Here is a 17,493-nt window from a genome sequence, read left to right as displayed (position 1 = left end):
TGCGTTTGCTCGTTCTATCATCATACGAGCACTTGAATGTTTTTGTTGTATTGCAACAAATCTTCGTGGAAGTTTCCATTATTTCGGTAAGGTACCATTATACAAGGTTGAATACTGTAAGCCTTGTCTCCTAACAAATGAGTATCGTCAGGAAAAATTCAGGTGTGCAATAATTTTGTAAATTTGACAGTCGAAAAACACGAGCGTCATGAACTGAGCCTGCCTGACCACAGTACGCATGAATAATTTTTAATTTATGGTCACATACTAGCTGTAATTATAACATAAAGTTTGTTTCAATGAATTTAATAAATATTAAGTTCATCAATATAAAATTCAATGTTTTAAAAACCTGAGTTTGAATAGAATGAAATCCTTTGCGGTTAATATAGCTAGCATGGTACTCTTTGGGCTGAGCGATTCTTATGTGTGTTCCATCAATCGCTCCCAATACATTCGGAAATCCGTACTTTCGAAATATATGATTAGATGTTATCCTGGCTTCTTCACGTGTAGGCCATTTTATGTAGACAGGTAGATAATTATATATTGATTTAACTACTTTCCAAACAGTTCTCTAAGCTGTTGCTTTTCCGACATCGAAACGATCACATACCGATCTGTGAAATTAATAAAATAGTAAGCTAAGATAAAAGACCCTATACTGGACCACGTACCAGTACCGGAACATTCCATGCATTTGTATATCTATATTTGTGAATATAGATATACAAATACATTGAGTGTTCCGGAACTGGTACATGATCCGGTATTGGGTTTTTTACCTTATTCTATTGAATATCATGTATCAGGGTAAAATTACCCTTAATCGATAAGTCACCGAATATCGATAATTATTCAACATAGCACTGGCGCGTCTCGATCTTCGGGCCTAAAGGGAGAATAGGAGGGGGTGAGTTTGGGTTAAAATAGGTGAGCCGTGCAGCGGAACAGGGAGAAGTAGTGTGACAGCCAGACTGAGTGCCACGGAAATCAAAAAGAACCGTTCCCGAGAGTAGTGACGAGACGAAGGAAGCCAACTACAACTAGGACTTCATCCTCAACGAGTGAGTTAGATCATCGTTTTGTTCGTCAAGGTGTCAATTATTGCTCTGTGGGAAGGAAGTGGACCGCGGTTTATCCAATACCCAGTTACTTCTCCTAATTATTTATCAATTGGATCGTTAATCGACGAAAATTTAATTCAATAAATAAATCGTAGAACATTTGCTAGTTTTTGGATTGAGTGATTTTCATGGGGGTTTATACCCGGGGATCGCTCGATCGACCTTGCGGGGGAAGTTTTAATATCTAAAAGTTTTCAATCAATTAACTAACATCTAAGAAAATTCATTAAATTAATTTTTCAATAATTAACTGAGTAAAATTGATTAACTTTTGTCATTGAGAAAAATAGATAAAATTTTTTGTTCGTGAAATTTTCGTCAAGCGTCAGTTTTGTGTCGCATAAATTCCAATACCCAAGGTCAAGCAAAGACTTGACTAGCGAATGTTCTAGCAATTGAAATTGACTATTTCGACTCGTGTCGAATTTTTATAAGTTATAAAACGAGCAGAAAATTATTGATAATATTTTATATTAAGAATTAATTGTTAAGAATTTTATATTAGGAAAATTATTAATTGAGAATATTATAGAGTGGAAAATTATTGAGAATATTATATTATAAAATTATATCGTCATGTGGGAATTTAATAATTTTGGGATTAAGTCCATGAAGTAGTCAAATTGAAATTACTGAAACTTGATAATTATCGGCGTGGACATTAAGTCCTAGGAATTAGTTAATTGAGTTAGAATTGTCATAGTAAAAGTTTAATCAGAATTAGTTAATTAAACTTATGTTAATAATTTTGAAGTGATTGTAAAGGTTTATGTTGTGATTAAGTTAATTCAAGGCATTAAGCCTCTGGTTCTATAGAGATTAGTTCAAAGCTATTTAGAGATTGATTGTAAATTGAAAATTGTCGTTAAAAAAAAAATTTACCAATGATTGAATGATTGAATATTGTAATTAACTTTAATTCATTCATTCTATTAAAATTGTAAAATCAATTAAGCGAAGTGTAGGTTATGTGTGTGAAGAATTGAACGGGTTATGCGTGATAGAGAGTGTTAATAGCGTTAAGTTCGGCAGTCTTATGGACTTAATTTTAAGTTGTAAAGTGTGTAAAGTTAGTTAGTTTTGGTCGTCCGGTGGACGTTTAATTTTAAGTTTAGTTCTAAGACAGATGTGGGAGACCGTTAGTTAAGATTGTTAGTTAAGATTTTATTATTCAACAGCACCTTCCTCCACTCTCTCTACCCTAAGATAAGTTTTCTCAGCTCTGGACCGGTTCCAGGAACCGTGATTAATAATCCTGGTGGCGCCCTGATAATTTTTATTGTTGTTAGTTTTGTTTAGTTAATTATAAAATTGATTAGGGGCCAACCTGAGCAGGTAAAACTGTTACAATCAATTTTTAATTTTTTAAAGATTTCGAGAATAGAAATAAAGGAATGTGAATAATGTACCTGTAAGAATCTGGTGTTACCATGGTCCAAATACTCAGAAGAAGCTGTTTTTCGACAGCAATAGGATGTCGGCCAAAATGAACAGATTGTTTTTGTAAGTCGGGTTCGAGTAAATTTATAAGAAACTCGAAAGTATCGCGTCTCATACTACAATTGATTTAGAAATAAGGATGCAATATTAAAAATGAACAATAATTCAAGATATTAAGCTCAGAAAAATAATTATCATCAGCTTGTAAAGTAAAAATATATGTCTTACCGAAAATGACTTTTAAAAGTTTCATCTGTCATTCGAAAAACAGTATTTTCGATATAATTTTGGGTTCTTGGAATAATACCTTGTTCTGCACGATTTCCAAAGCAATAAATAAGATCTTCATCATCGCTAGAATCATCTTCGTCTGAAGATTTCAATAAATTCCGAACTGCACCAACAAGTACTATTCCTACTACTGCATACTCCATTACCTGTAATTTTTTTTCGTGGATAGTAATCAAAAATAATGTAAAATAAAAATCAAAAATTTCATCCTCCATAACCTCTGTACATTAACCTATACGCGAAGTTAACTTAAGTTAAGTAATAGAAAAAAAATTATTTTTAAGGAAAAACTACTTACTTTTATTATACTATAATATTAATGTACAGTTAATATTAATTAAAATATTTTAAATTTAACAGTACTCTAACAACAGTTTTTTTAATAAACTACAAAATTTTAATTCACTCATTTGAATGGTGCGTCAAAAATACGACTCATACTATACCGGATTGCGTTCCGTTTTAAATAGCAGCCAGTATAACTAACTAAAAAGGAACGCCTTTACAGTATACTAAATTGACGTCACACTGTACAGTGGTCGCAGTGCATATTGGAACATACCCTATGATGTATGTATTCATGTAATCGATTAGTTGACAATCCATTAGGTGGCACTGCAGCTATCATCTTTCATAAATGTAGCAGAAATTTGAATAAATTTTCAATAATGATGTCCTTCTATCGAAAAATTTTCTTTTTTTTAATTAAAATATAAAGAAATACGTAGCGAAAAAAAAAATTATAAACAAATTTATCTTTGTTAGGAAATGAAACAAATTTAAATTCTAAAAAAAAAAAAACTTATTATTTTTATTAAAAAAAAGGTTAATTAAGGGAACTAATTAAATTTTGAAAAACATTCAAATTAAAGAAAATAAATATTTTTCTGCAATATTACACTTTTTGAATATAATTCGCTGATCCAAAGAAATAACTCGTCCCTGATTAAAAATATTGATTGAAAAGTATTGGGAATCAGTCACCCTATGTGAACTGTATATATCTATATATACATGAAAAAGAATTGAAATTATTCAAAAGTATTCTAATTTCATCATTTTCAATCCTTTTCAATCAATATTTTTAACCAGGGGTATTTCTCTTCTCATATATATATATATATATATATATATATATATATATATATATATATATATATATATATATATATATATATTGGTGATTAAAAAAAAAAAGAATATTTTTTTTTCGTTTGGTACTCTGAAAAATAGGTTCCTAGACACCTCTAAGAAAGCCTCTCCAAGCATGAGTTCTTAATTGTAACGGGAAGGTCCTCCTTACAGTTTTCTATTTTTTCTTATTATCAGATAGAAAAATTTATATCTCGCTTCCAACTACTTGAAAAAATATCTTGTTCCTTAGATTTTGTAGGAAATTGAATGCTCTACAAAAAGGTCTCTTACGATTTTTTCGTAAACCCAACCGTTTAAAAGATATTAACGGTTAAAGTTTGATTATTTTTGGGAAAATTTTTTATTTCTTATGAATTTTATAACTCAATGAAAAAAAATCATTATGAATGATGACACTCATAGTTTTGTAGGAAATTTACTGCTCTATAAAAATGGTCTCTTATGATTTTTCGATGAAGTTGAGCGTTTACGATATATTCATCGTCAAACATCAATGCATATCAATTTTTCTAGTTTTTGATCAATAATTCGAAAAACTTCAATTTTTTCTGTGAGTTTCAAGGAAATTTAGACAAATTTGAGTTTTTATTATAAAAGCAACTCCTATAGATGTTTTCTGTTCAAAAATTCATTTGAAAGTTTTTATTCTAATAATATTTTTTTTTAATTTTATCTTTAATAATTTAAAATCTTAATCGCGTTGTCATTTATTATTATGAAATTTGTTCAGTGCGTATTTTTAAATTGTTTTTCACAAAATATACATAAAATTTTCGTTCGAGGGGATTTTTGTTTTGAATTCCATTTCTTCTTCTGTTTGTCTTCTGAAACTAACGCCATCTATGTTTTTACTCTCAACTATCTTCAATATCTACCCATTTAATACCGTATTTTCAGTGTTCCTAAAACTGATCATCTTGAATACGTAATAAAATAATTCATTTTAAATAAGTCTTATAATCATCACATAAATTTATTTATCATCAATTAACCTACAATGAATAAAGAAATACGTTTTATCGGAATACCTCTACAAAGAATTTCGGAAAGTAAGTTACCAAAAGTGAAAGAGGTTATGCGTGTGTTTTTCTACCAACTTAAAATTTTAAAGTATTCAATCAAACAAAGTGCTAAAAATTCAGTTGACCAAGTTATTGAACTGTGGAGAAAAAATCAGATTCCAACTAGTGGAGCTCCTAATGCAGTCAAAAATTTCTTCGCTATCACAGTCAATGGTTAAAATTACAAAAAAATTTCGATAAAAAGAATTCAGCGCAAAACCAAAAGGAAATGAAATTTCAGACTGATCTTGAACAATTATTCGACATTGTGAGCGAAAAATCCTTAAAAGTGCTTGATGATAATATTAGAAAGTTGTATTTGGATCAAAAATTCGGTACCTATAAAGAGATTCTTTCTAATAATGTACCTGTATCAAACATAACCACAACTATGATGGGAATAGATGAGAGTAGTAAGTATCTGAGATATTTAATTATTATAAAGTCAGGTAGTAGTGTAACTTTTCATAGATGACTAGATGACATTTGACTAGACAATTTTTGGAGTCCTTTCTTAATTATTTGTCATCAAAATGAATAAATTCTATACATTTTCTTCGTTTAATTTATAAAACAGATCTTATTCCAGACTTAGATCAACCGTCTACCAGTCATGCGATTGTTCCAAGTGAAAAATCAGAGTCGTTCTCTACGTATACATTAAGTGGAGTTACAAATTTTGGATCTGATTCAGAGTATGAACCTCCAATTCCGACAAAACGAGCAAAACTTGATGTCTTAACTCCTGAAGTCATTTTTGGACTCGACCGAGCTAATGTCAGCAGTAGAAATGCGATGTTTATTATTGCTCCGGTTTTACTAGCAGTAGGTATTAAAATTGAAGATACAACGCTCAGTTATAGTTCAATTCAACGAGCTCGTATGCTTCAAAGAGAAGACATTGCTAAAGGACTTAATGACAACTTTAAGACACACGATAAATACGTTGTGCATTGGGACGGAAAAATGCTGAATGACCTTGTTGGATCAAAATCTGTGGAACGGCTACCAGTTATTTTAACTGCATTTGGTACCGAACAATTACTTGGGGTTCCAAAAATGAATTCTGGGACGGCAGACAATCAAACATCAGCCATTTTATCGACATTGAGTGAATGGGGTATTACTAATTATGTTAAGGCAATGTGTTTTGACACGACGGCAGTTAATACAGGTAACTTATCAATGATAATTTAATCTAAAAAATATTTCATTATTAACGTTCTAGTTTAATTTTTATTGCTTACTGAATTTCACTTTTGAAATTATTGAGAATTATTTACTCATTTGGATTTTAAATATAACGATAGTTATAAATTTAACGATAGTTATCTATTTTCTTTATACAGGAATTCATAACGGTACATGTAAGGCAATTGAAAAGACTTTGGGAAGAGAGTTAATCTGGTTACCATGTCGTCACCACATTTTTGAGATCATATTGAGAAGTGCATTTGAAGTATATTGGCCTGTGTCATCTGGGCCAAACGTACCAATGTTCGGAAGATTTAAAAAATCATGGGAGGAAATAAATAAAACTAATTATAAATCTGGAATTGAAGATACTGTTGTTGCTGATATCATTTTGGATAAAAAAAATGAAATATCTAGTTTAATTGCACAATCCTTACAGGTATGATTTAACTGCGATTTTAAGAAAAAAAATTTTCTTGTTTCTGACAAATTTTTAATTGTTTTTGATAGTTACTACAACCCCGAGATGACTATAAAGAATTGTTGGAATTGTCGTTGATTTTCCTTGGAGAAATGCCTCAAGAAGAAATTTTTTCAAACGTCCAGTTTTTGAAAAATTTATTCGAGTACAAAAATATCAATTCATTGATTTCTTCAGCAACTTGTGAAAAATGATTTTGCATTTATGGTATTTAAGTGATGAACTTGCCATTTTATCATTATTTGACGATACCGTTTCATTGGAAGTAAAAAAATATTGTTGGAGCTGTTAATACTCGTAACGGTACAGATTCTAAAGCTAAAAAATTTATAATTGATAAAAACGATTTGAATTCATTAACGCAAAAAGTCTGAGTGACTTTGTTTCTAAAAAGTCTTTAAATCTCTTTAAAATCTTTGATTTACCATATGACTTCCTTGATAAAGATATTGAATCGTGGCCTACTAATGACAGTTACATTGAAAATAAAGAATACTTTAACCAATTGAAAGTTGTTAATGATTCAGCAGAACGAGCTGTTGCATTAGTTAGTGAGTATAATCAATGCTTGACAAAAATGAAGAGCAATTCCAATACTTATTGCAAATTATCAAAGAACATCGAAAAAACTACCCAAACTGCAATAGAGGAAATTATTTACAGTAAAAGTGTACCGTTATGTTGAAAATATTGAAAATTATATGGCAGTTGATAATTAAATAAATAAATTCTTCGATAAAAAAGTGAAACACATGTGAAACACACTAAATTGAATTATATATTTAAAAAAATGCACTAATTTTTTGTTTTAATGTAATCAAACATGTCCAAGACTAAAAAAACTAATTAAAGAAATAGTTCATAACATATTTCTATTCATAGAAACTCAAATTTGTCTAAATTTCCTTGAAACTCACAGAATAAATTGAAATTTTTCGAATTATTGATCAAAAACTAGAAAAATTGATATGCATTGATGTTTGACGATGAATATCTCGTAAACGCTCAACTTGATCGAAAAATCATAAGAGACCATTTTTATAGAGCAGTAAATTTCCTACAAAACTATGAGTTTCATCATTCATAATGATTTTTTTCATTGAGTTATAAAATTCATAAGAAATAAAAAAATTTTCCCAAAAATAATCAAACTTTAACCGTTAATATCTTTTAAACGGTTGGGTTTACGAAAAAAATCGTAAGAGACCTTTTTTGTAGAGCATTCAATTTCCTACAAAATCTAAGGAACAAGATATTTTTTCAAGTAGTTGGAAGCGAGATATAAATTTTTCTATCTGATAATAAGAAAAAATAGAAAACTGTAAGAAGGAGGACCTTCCCGTTACAATTAAGAACTCATGCTTGGAAAGGCTTTCTTAGAGGTGTCTAGGAACCTATTTTTCAGAGTACCAAACGAAAAAAAAAATATTCTTTTTTTTTGAATCACCCTAATATATATATATATATATATATATATATATATATATATATATATATATATATATATATATATATATATATATATATATATATATATATATATATTGTTATTATTATTATTATCATTTATGAACTTAAAAATGTAAATATGAAAAGCATGAGACAATTTTTTAATAGACATGTCTACTCATCATAAGTAAAAAAGTCCTGATAAAGCCACGCTGCGTGAATATAACAGCTCTTATATTAACGCTACGTGGATTTATCAGGATTTTTTATATGTGAATAAGTGGACACTTTTTTTTTTAGTTATCAATAAAAGAAATGTGAAATTCGATATCATATTTTAACACCGCTTTGATATTTAGGAAAGCACGCTGAAAATTAATGAAAACATCGGTGTCAGTGTAATAATTCAACATCGAGACCGTTTGGACTTATACGCCAAGCGTCACAAAAAATAGTTGACCTTTTGGTAAATTCTGCTTACCAAGAAGTTAAACATTAATAATTATGTCAACTTAAATTCAATAAAATATTTTTGTGCCACTTGGGGCGAAGTTTTATATTTACTGTACATAAGTAGTTTCAACCACGGAGGTTATCTATTTGGCATTTTTGGCATCTATTGGCATTTTTAGCTGGGAGTTTTATAATTTAATTTACCAAATAATAATAATAATAATAATAATAATAATAATAATAATAATAATAATAATAATAATAATAATAATAATAATAATAAGCGGTGCTTGTTACGTGGCCTCCTAGTGGCGCACCGCGGGAAACGCAGACCGCAACATCTGGTCTGTAGGCTAACAACGTAACCGGAGCAACGGGCCAACTACCCGTTGCACCGTAATATCTGAGTTCCAAAACAGTATAATCTCAGAAGTGCTCCCCACAACCGGTCCTCTTCGGATGAGGACCAGTCATCAGGTGGGAGGAGCACACCGGACCCGATGACTTATGACGACCCCGGCGCTTATAGGATTAAGTTTAAGTGGACGGAGGAGCTTCGCGCCGATCTCTTGGTGTGCTGGCAGAACAGCGAGCCGGAGGTATCAGGGTATATGGCCCGGATGCACACACTTTGGTGTGGCATGCATCCGGAGCACAGACATTTTACGCCCAAACACCTGCGTAATTACGCCTCATACCTTCGGCATAATCGACGATCGCTGCTGCCAAATAGAAGGCAGTCTAATCGGCCTTCATTTCCAGCACCGCTACACCAAGAACGGCACCGTTTCTCCGAGGACAACGACAACCTCTTTACAGGTCGACAAGTGAGCATCTCCAAAAAGATGACTCACTCAAAACAACAGCTCGACACGGTGAACGAAGATCTCCCCACACAGCTTCAAGAGGACTCCACTCTGCTCACTGTCAACCAAGTTGTCTACGGTGCCGCGGCTTCGCTTCTGCCGATAGAGAGAAGACATTCTCTCTTTTCGAGGCGAAGTTGAAGCTGCGCATCGCTCAACTTGGACACAAAATTGACATTTCTCGGAAACAAGTCTCCCGCATTCAGTGTGTGATAGAGTATGTTAGTACTCAAAGACCGTACACGCCAAAGTTCGTCGCCTGGCGGCAGAACTTCGAAGGCGACATCACACACTGAACAAGAGTACTCTTCTTGTCATCAAAGAAGAGTCTCTTAACAGGTTGCGGGCTCTGGTGGCTTCCAAAAAGTCACTAGAGAAAAGGCTGAAGCGGTTGATCGACAACTCTTTGTTTCGATCCAACCCTTCACGCTTTCTGTCACCTAAGACCGCTGTTCCCGAGAATCATCCATCATCTGAGCGAGTGGAAGCCTTTTGGAGTGAATTGTACGGAGATCAACCAAACGTCAACCCGGATACTCCAGCTCTGCACGACTTCGAGGCATTCTGTCGAGAACACCGACGGCAGGATATCGCCGAAGAGAGCCCTGCAGTCAGTGTGGAAGAGGTTCGTAAAGCCCTGAATGGCAGCAAGAACTGGGCTGCCCCGGGTCCAGATGGCATAAACATCTTCTGGTGGAAGAAATTTTCTTCTACACATGCTCATCTGGCCCGGATTTTTACATCATACATTCAGGGCGACGAACCAATTCCAGACTGGCTGGTAGAAGGGCGAACCGTACTCATCCCTAAAAAGGGTGACTTGTCCGACCCAAAGAACTACAGGCCTATCACTTGCTTGAATGCGGTTTACAAGATTTTTACAAAAATCTTAAATAACCGTATCTTGCAGGAGATAGAGCCTGTGTGGCAACAGATATACGAACAACGTGGCAGTAAACAGGGCGTGTCAGGTTGCAAGATCAACTTGTTGGTAGATAGATGCGTCATTCAAGACGCAATCTACTACCAACGCAACCTGTCTATGGCCTGGATTGACTACCGTAAGGCATTTGACTCAACTTCACATGAGTTGATTCTCTATCTGCTCAAATGCCTCGGAATCAATCGCCAAACAGTGGGATGCATACAACGTACGATGCAGCTCTGGCGAACGCGTTTTCACATAGGAAGTGGAAATGCATTGCACGTAACCGGAACTGTTCAGTACAAGAGAGGCGTCTTTCAGGGAGATTCTCTGAGCCCTCTGTTGTTTTGCATCTCACTGCTGCCAATATCTGTTGCCCTCCGACAAACTCGTGGGTACTCTGCGGGGCTACCGAGTGATCGAGTATACTCGATCACTCACCAACTGTTTGTGGATGATCTAAAGATATACAGTGCCAACAAAGATCATCTACAAACGGCCATCAACATCGTAGCAGAGTACACACGAGATGTCGGAATGTCTTTTGGGTTGGACAAGTGTGCGGTCGTACACCTGGCGAAGGGTAAGTGCTCTGATACGGGTGGAGATGTCGAATTAGTGGATGGGAGCGTCTTAAGAGAATTAGACGCCGGAGAGTTGTACAGATATCTAGGGATTGAAGAGCGGCAAATGCATGCCGTCTCTAAAGTCCGAACAACTCTTCGCAGTGAGTATGTTAGGAGACTCCGGAAGATCTGGTCATCAGAACTTTCCGGCAAGAACAAAGTCTCAGCTACTAACATGCTCGCTGTCCCGGTCCTACTTTACTCTTTTGGGATCCTGAAATGGCCTCGAAATGAGTTGAAAGATCTCGACATCAAATCCCGTAAAGTCATCAATATGAATCAGAGCATGCACCCTAACTCATCAGTCGCCAGGATATACCTCTCCCGGAACATCGGAGGGAGAGGATTGCAGAGCTTGGAGCGGCTTCACGATCGTTTGGTTCTGGGTTTAACATACGAGGTTGCCAATTTCACAGCAGACGAGGACGACTTCCTGATGCAATTTGTTCATAGTCATGAAAATGCGCGGAAGGGGTCGTTCTTGTATAAGGCAGCAATCTACGCGGCAAATACCTTAGGTCTCGGAGAAATAAACGCTCTCATTGAACTCCCGAAAAAGGAGTTCAAGAGCGTCGTCAGGATAGCCGAGGAAAAAAACTCCTCGGTGAACACATGGACAAGTCCATGCACAGCGTGTATTTCAAACACGTCCGTGACCATGGCTTGTCCACCCAGCTGACATTCTCCTTCTTGAAGTCAGCTGGCCTGATGTCCGAGACCGAAGGGTTTATATTTGCCTGCCAAGATGGTGTTATCAACACTCTCGAATACCGTAGCAAGGTGCTCCAGGCGCAGCTTCCGGACACGTCCTGTCGGACGTGTAAACAACATCCGGAGACGCTGATGCACCTTTTGTCGGCATGTCCTGTGCTGGCAAGAGGTGCCTACATACAGCGTCACAATGCTGCCCTGCGAGTACTCTATTATCATCTCAGATATAGCTGCGGTATCGATGAGACACCAGTGTTGCCTTATCTGCCAGGAGATATTCCGCAGGTTGTTGAGAATGACAGTTCCAAAATTTATTGGAACATACCATTCGCAACAACCCGGCGGATTGACCACAACAAACCTGATATTGTGCTCTTTGACAAGGCTACTCGTGACATTTATGTCATTGAGTTTTCGGCCCCAGCCGAATACAATATCTCGGCCAAAGAAGAGCACAAACACCAGATATATCAGGATCTCCTGTTTGAAATTGGCAAACTGTACCCAGGTTACCGTGTCAAGCTCGTCGTTTTGGTTGTCGGCGTCCTTGGAGGGATGAAACAGTCTTTTGTGTCTTCACTTGCGAAGATACCGGCTTGCAGTTCAGCAGCCGTGTCTCTAGCAGTGCGGATGCAAAAGGCTGTCATTTTGGGATCCCTGCGTCTACTTAGGCAAATGAATTTGGCCTGCTGCACTCACTAACCGCCTTGTTGTGTGGAGTGGTGCAGCAGTAATGGATGGCGCTCAGGCTGGGCCCTCGGAGAGTCGGACTCCGGGGAAAACCCCCCTGAGCAATTAATAACAAATAATAATAATAAGCGATGCTTGCTACGTGGCCTCCAAGCGGCGCATCGCGGGAAACGCAGACCATAACATCAGGTCTGTAGGCGAACGACGTAGCCCGTGCAGTGGGCCAACTACCCACTGCATGGAAATAACTGAGTTACCACAAGATACCAACTCAGAAGTGCTCCCCACAACCGGTCCTTTTCGGATGAGGACCATTCATCAGGTGGGAGGAGCACGCCGGACCCGATGAATGATGACGACCCTGGCGCCTTAAGGACTTACTTTAAGTGGACGGAGGAACTGAGAGTCGATCTCTTGGTGTGCTACCAACGTAGCGAGCCGGGGGTGAGCGGCTATATGGCCCGGATGCACACTCTTTGGAGTGATATGCATCCGGAGCTAGCGCATTTTACGCCCAAACACCTGCGTAATTATGCCGCTCATCTTCGGCGAAATAGAAGATCGCTTGTGCCGGACAGAAGGCAGTCTAATAGACTTTCCTTTCCGGCGCAACTACACCAAGAGCGACGCCGTTCCTCCTTGGACAACAACAATCCCTTTGTAGGACGGCAAGTAAGTATATCTAAAAAGATAACTTACTCCCAACAACAGCTTGACGCGGTAAACGAAGATCTCCGTGCAAACATCCTGGAGGATTCCACCCTGCTCACTGTGAGCCAGGTTGTGTATGGTGCAGCAGTTTCGGCTTTTCCGAGAGAGAGACAATGTCTCTCGATCGAGGCAAGGTTGAAACAGCGCATCTCACAACTTGGCTTGAAAATTGACATGTCCGGAAACAGGTCTCCCGCATTCAGTGTGTGATTGAGTACGACACAACTCAAACACCATACACGCCCCGAATTCGGCGCATTGCTGCTGAACTTCGGTGGCGTCATCACACACTGAACAAGAGTACTCTTCATGTCATCAAGGAAGAGTCTCTTAATAAATTGCGGGCTCTAGTGGCTGCTAAAAAGTCATTAGAGAAAAGGCTGAAGCGGTTGGTCGACAACTCGTTGTTTCGATCCAGCCCTTCACGGTTTCTGACACCAAAGACCGATGTTACCGGGAATTATCCAACACCTGAGCGGGTGGAAGCTTTTTGGACTGAGTTGTATGGAGATCAACCAAACGTGAACGCCAACACTCCAGCTCTGCACGACTTCAAAGTATTCTGTCGGGAACACCGTCGACAGAATGCTGATGAAGAGAGCCCTGCAGTCAGTGTGGATGAAGTTCGTTCAGCTCTAAATGGCAGCAAAAATTGGGCTACCCCTGGACCAGACGGCATTAATGTCTTTTGGTGGAAGAAGTTTACTTCTACCCACCTCCATCTGGCCCGCATATTTACATCATACATTAGAGCTGACGATCCGATTCCGGACTGGCTTGTAGAAGGGCGAACCGTACTGATACCTAAAAAAGGTGACTTGTCTGACCCTAAGAATTTCAGGCCTATCACCTGCTTGAATGCGGTTTATAAAATTTTTACAAAAATTTTAAATAACCGTATCTTGCAGCAGATAGAGCCTGTATGGCAACAGATATATGAACAACGTGGCAGTAAAGAGGCCTGTCAGGTTGCAAGGAGAACCTGATAGTGGATCGATGCGTCTTACAAGATGCGATCTACTATCAACGCAACCTGTCAATGGCTTGGATTGACTATCGCAAGGCATTTGACTCAACTCCACATGAGTTGATTTTATATCTACTCAAATGCCTGGGAGTCAATCCCGAAATAGTGGAATGTATTCGGCGTACAATGCAGCTCTGGCGAACGCGATTTCACATTGGAAGTGGAAACGCATTGCACGTAACCGGAGTTGTAGAGTACAAACGAGGGGTCTTCCAAGGCGATTCCTTGAGCCCTCTGCTGTTTTGCATTTCACTGCTGCCTATATCTGTTGTTCTCCGTAAAACTCATGGGTACTCTGTGGGGCCTCCGGGTGATCGAAACTATTCGATTACCCATCTGCTTTACATGGATGATCTGAAGTTGTATAGCGCTGATAAAGATCATCTACAAGCGGCCCTCAACATCGTAGCAGAGTACACACGAGATGTCGGAATGTCTTTTGGGTTGGACAAGTGTGCGGTCGTACATCTGGCGAGGGGTAAGTGCTCTGATACTGGTGATGATGTCGAATTAGTGGATGGGAGCGTCTTAAGCCAATTAGACGCCAGGGAGTTGTATAGATATCTAGGAATGGAAGAGCACCGCATGCATGCGGTCTCTGAAGTCCGAACAACTCTCCAGAGCGAGTATGTTAGGAGACTCCGGAAAATTTGGTCCTCCGAACTTTCCGGCAAAAACAAAGTCTCAGCTACTAACATGCTCGCTGTCCCAGTCTTACTATACTCTTTCGGTGTCCTGAAATGGACCCGAAAGGATTTACGAGATCTCGACATCAAAACCCGTAAGATCATTAATATGAATCGGAGCATGCACCCCAATTCATCAGTCGCCAGATTATACCTCTCCCGGTCCATCGGTGGGAGAGGTTTGCAGAGTTTGGAGCGGCTTCACGACCGTTTGGTCCTGGGTTTAACTCACGAAGTTGTCAATTTCACTGCAGACGAGGATGACTTTCTTATGCAAATTGTACATAAACATGAAAATGCGCATAAGGGGTCATTCTTGTATAAGGCAGCAATATATGCGGCAAGAACCCTTGGTCTTGGAGAAATAAACGCTCTTATGGAACTCCGAAAGGAGGAATTTAAGAGCGTCATCAGGAACGCCGAGGAAAAACTACTCCTTGGAATTGATGGACAAGTCCATGCACAGCGTGTTCTTTAAACACGTGCGTGATCATGGCTTGTCCATCCAGCTGACGTTTTCCTTCTTAAAGTCAGCGGGCCTGATGTCCGAGACTGAAGGGTTCATATTTGCCTGCCAAGATGGTGTCATTAACACTCTTGAGTACCGTAGCAAGGTGCTCCAGGTGCAGCTTCCGGACACGTCCTGTAGGAGGTGTAGACAACATCCGGAGACGCTTATGCACCTTTTGTCGGCATGTCCAGTGCTGGCGAGAGGTGCATATATCCAGCGTCACAATGCTGCCCTGAGAGTACTGTACTACTATCTTCGTCATTGCTACGGTATTGACGTGACACCAGTGCTGCCTTATTTGCCAGGAGATATTCCCCAGGTTGTTGAGAATGACAGTTGCAAAATTTATTGGAACATGCCATTTGCAACAACCCGGCGGATAGATCACAACAAACCTGATATTGTGCTCTTCGACAAGGCCACTCGTGACATTTATGTCATTGAGTTCTCGGCCCCGGCTGAATACAACATCTCAGCCAAAGAAGAGCACAAAAGACAAATATATCAGGATCTCCTGTTTGAAATTGGCAAACTTTACCCAGGTTACCGTGTCAAGCTTGTCGTCCTGATTGTTGGCGTCCTAGGAGGGATGAAACAGTCTTTTGTATCCTCACTTGCCAAAGTTCCAGCTTGCTCATCAAAAGCTGAGTTCTTGGCAGTTAGGATGCAGAAGGCTGTTTTACTTGGTTCTCTCCGTCTCTTAAGGGAAATGACTTTGGCCTGCTGTGATCACTAACCGCCTTGTTGTGCGGAGTGGTCCAGCAGTAACGGATGGAGCTCAGGCTGGGCCCTCGGAGAATCGGACTCCGGGGATAACCCCCCTGAGCATTTAATAACAAAATAATAATAATAATAATAATAATAATAATAATAATAATAATAACAATAACAATACTAATAAAAGAAAACAGTGAAATCAAAAACGTGGACTAGAATATGCGTGCCTGAAAGTGAGAAAGAAAAGTATTTCATAAGAGTCTTGTTTTTCTAGTTGAATTATTATCGACCGAGAATATATGCAGAACTTGTATTTTTCTTGCGTTACTATTATTATAATATCATTTTATTCTCATAGTTTTCAATTGATCTTATTCATGAGTTATTTTACTATCATTACTTACAGTTATCAGTGCTTTGTCCTCAATTCATCTCAGCTTTCAGTGTGCTAAGGCCATTAGTTTCTGGCTAACATCACGTGTTGATCAACGTTTTAGGGGGTTTCACCATTATTTGTTCTCTCCAGCTGACCGAATGGCACAAAAACGATTACAAATTCTATGTGGTTTTACTAACTTATTGAGAATAACTCTGTGGAAACAATGTAAAATAAAGTAAAACTGTTTCTTTTGTAATCCAATTCGCGCACGCCAGATATATAATATTCTCGTTTTAATTTATATCTTTCTCATCTTTTTTTCTTTACTTAGTATTTTTAACATGAACTGATAAATAATTTAATTAAATAATAATAATAAAAAAAAATAGATTTGATCTTGATTTAGTTTTTTACTAGCGCTCACGTCTATAATAAACTATTTAATCGATAACTTTATTTATTTATTTAACTTTTTTGATGTTGTAGGTCGAAAATTATTGTGGATATAAATTAGATATTGTAAGCAGATAGAATTATTTTAAATTACTAATAAATTACATTTAAAGAAAAATTTATTTAATAATATTATTTTATTTATTATCATTGGACTTTGAGAGTGTAACAAAAAATATAAGCCACCATTGATATAAACATATCTAACAAACCACTGTGAATCTAACACATTTATAATTTTTTGAAGACCAGTCTATAAAAAAGACTATTGATAATTTTCTTTTTAATAGAATATCAATAATACTAGCTGACAGCTAAATTTTTTTAATTTTTGTAGCAAATCAATTACAATAAAAAAAAATGCTTCTAAAAATGTTCACTAATTATTTTTTTAATTTTCAAATGTGGAGTTGTTTTTATTAAATTTTTTTCATAATAATTTCATTTTTATAAAATTAAAAAAAATTTTTTTCAATATCTGTCAATTTTAGTTTCATAAATATTATCAATTATTAGAAACATCGCATTTTTTTTCTGAAA

At 37.0% G+C, this 17,493-nt stretch overlaps 1 protein-coding gene across 1 annotated transcript; it reads left to right on the top strand.

The window, feature by feature from the left end:
• The first annotated feature begins 5,373 nt into the window (after positions 1-5,373).
• On the top strand, positions 5,374-8,385 carry LOC141528926 (uncharacterized). Its single transcript, XM_074245220.1, has 4 exons — positions 5,374-6,248; positions 6,424-6,707; positions 6,779-6,894; positions 8,367-8,385. Exons 1-4 carry the CDS (start codon positions 5,870-5,872, stop codon positions 8,383-8,385), a joined length of 798 nt encoding a protein of 265 aa, XP_074101321.1. The 5' UTR covers positions 5,374-5,869.
• Positions 8,386-17,493: the final 9,108 nt, after the last annotated feature.

Source organism: Cotesia typhae, unplaced genomic scaffold, assembly GCF_013202065.1.
Source record: "Cotesia typhae breed Kobodo isofemale line unplaced genomic scaffold, CoteBio_Ctyphae contig_44, whole genome shotgun sequence".
NCBI classification, from domain to species: Eukaryota; Metazoa; Arthropoda; class Insecta; order Hymenoptera; family Braconidae; genus Cotesia; species Cotesia typhae.
This window is presented reverse-complemented; position numbering and strand designations above follow the sequence as displayed.

Excerpts from the sequence above, each read along its gene's own strand:
- LOC141528926 (XM_074245220.1), top strand. The coding sequence starts at position 5,870 with ATGTTTATTATTGCTCCGGTTTTACTAGCAGTAGGTATTAAAATTGAA. Across the intron at positions 6,249-6,423 it reads CACGACGGCAGTTAATACAG|GAATTCATAACGGTACATGT; the intron begins GTAACTTATCAA and ends TTCTTTATACAG. Across the intron at positions 6,708-6,778 it reads TAATTGCACAATCCTTACAG|TTACTACAACCCCGAGATGA; the intron begins GTATGATTTAAC and ends TGTTTTTGATAG.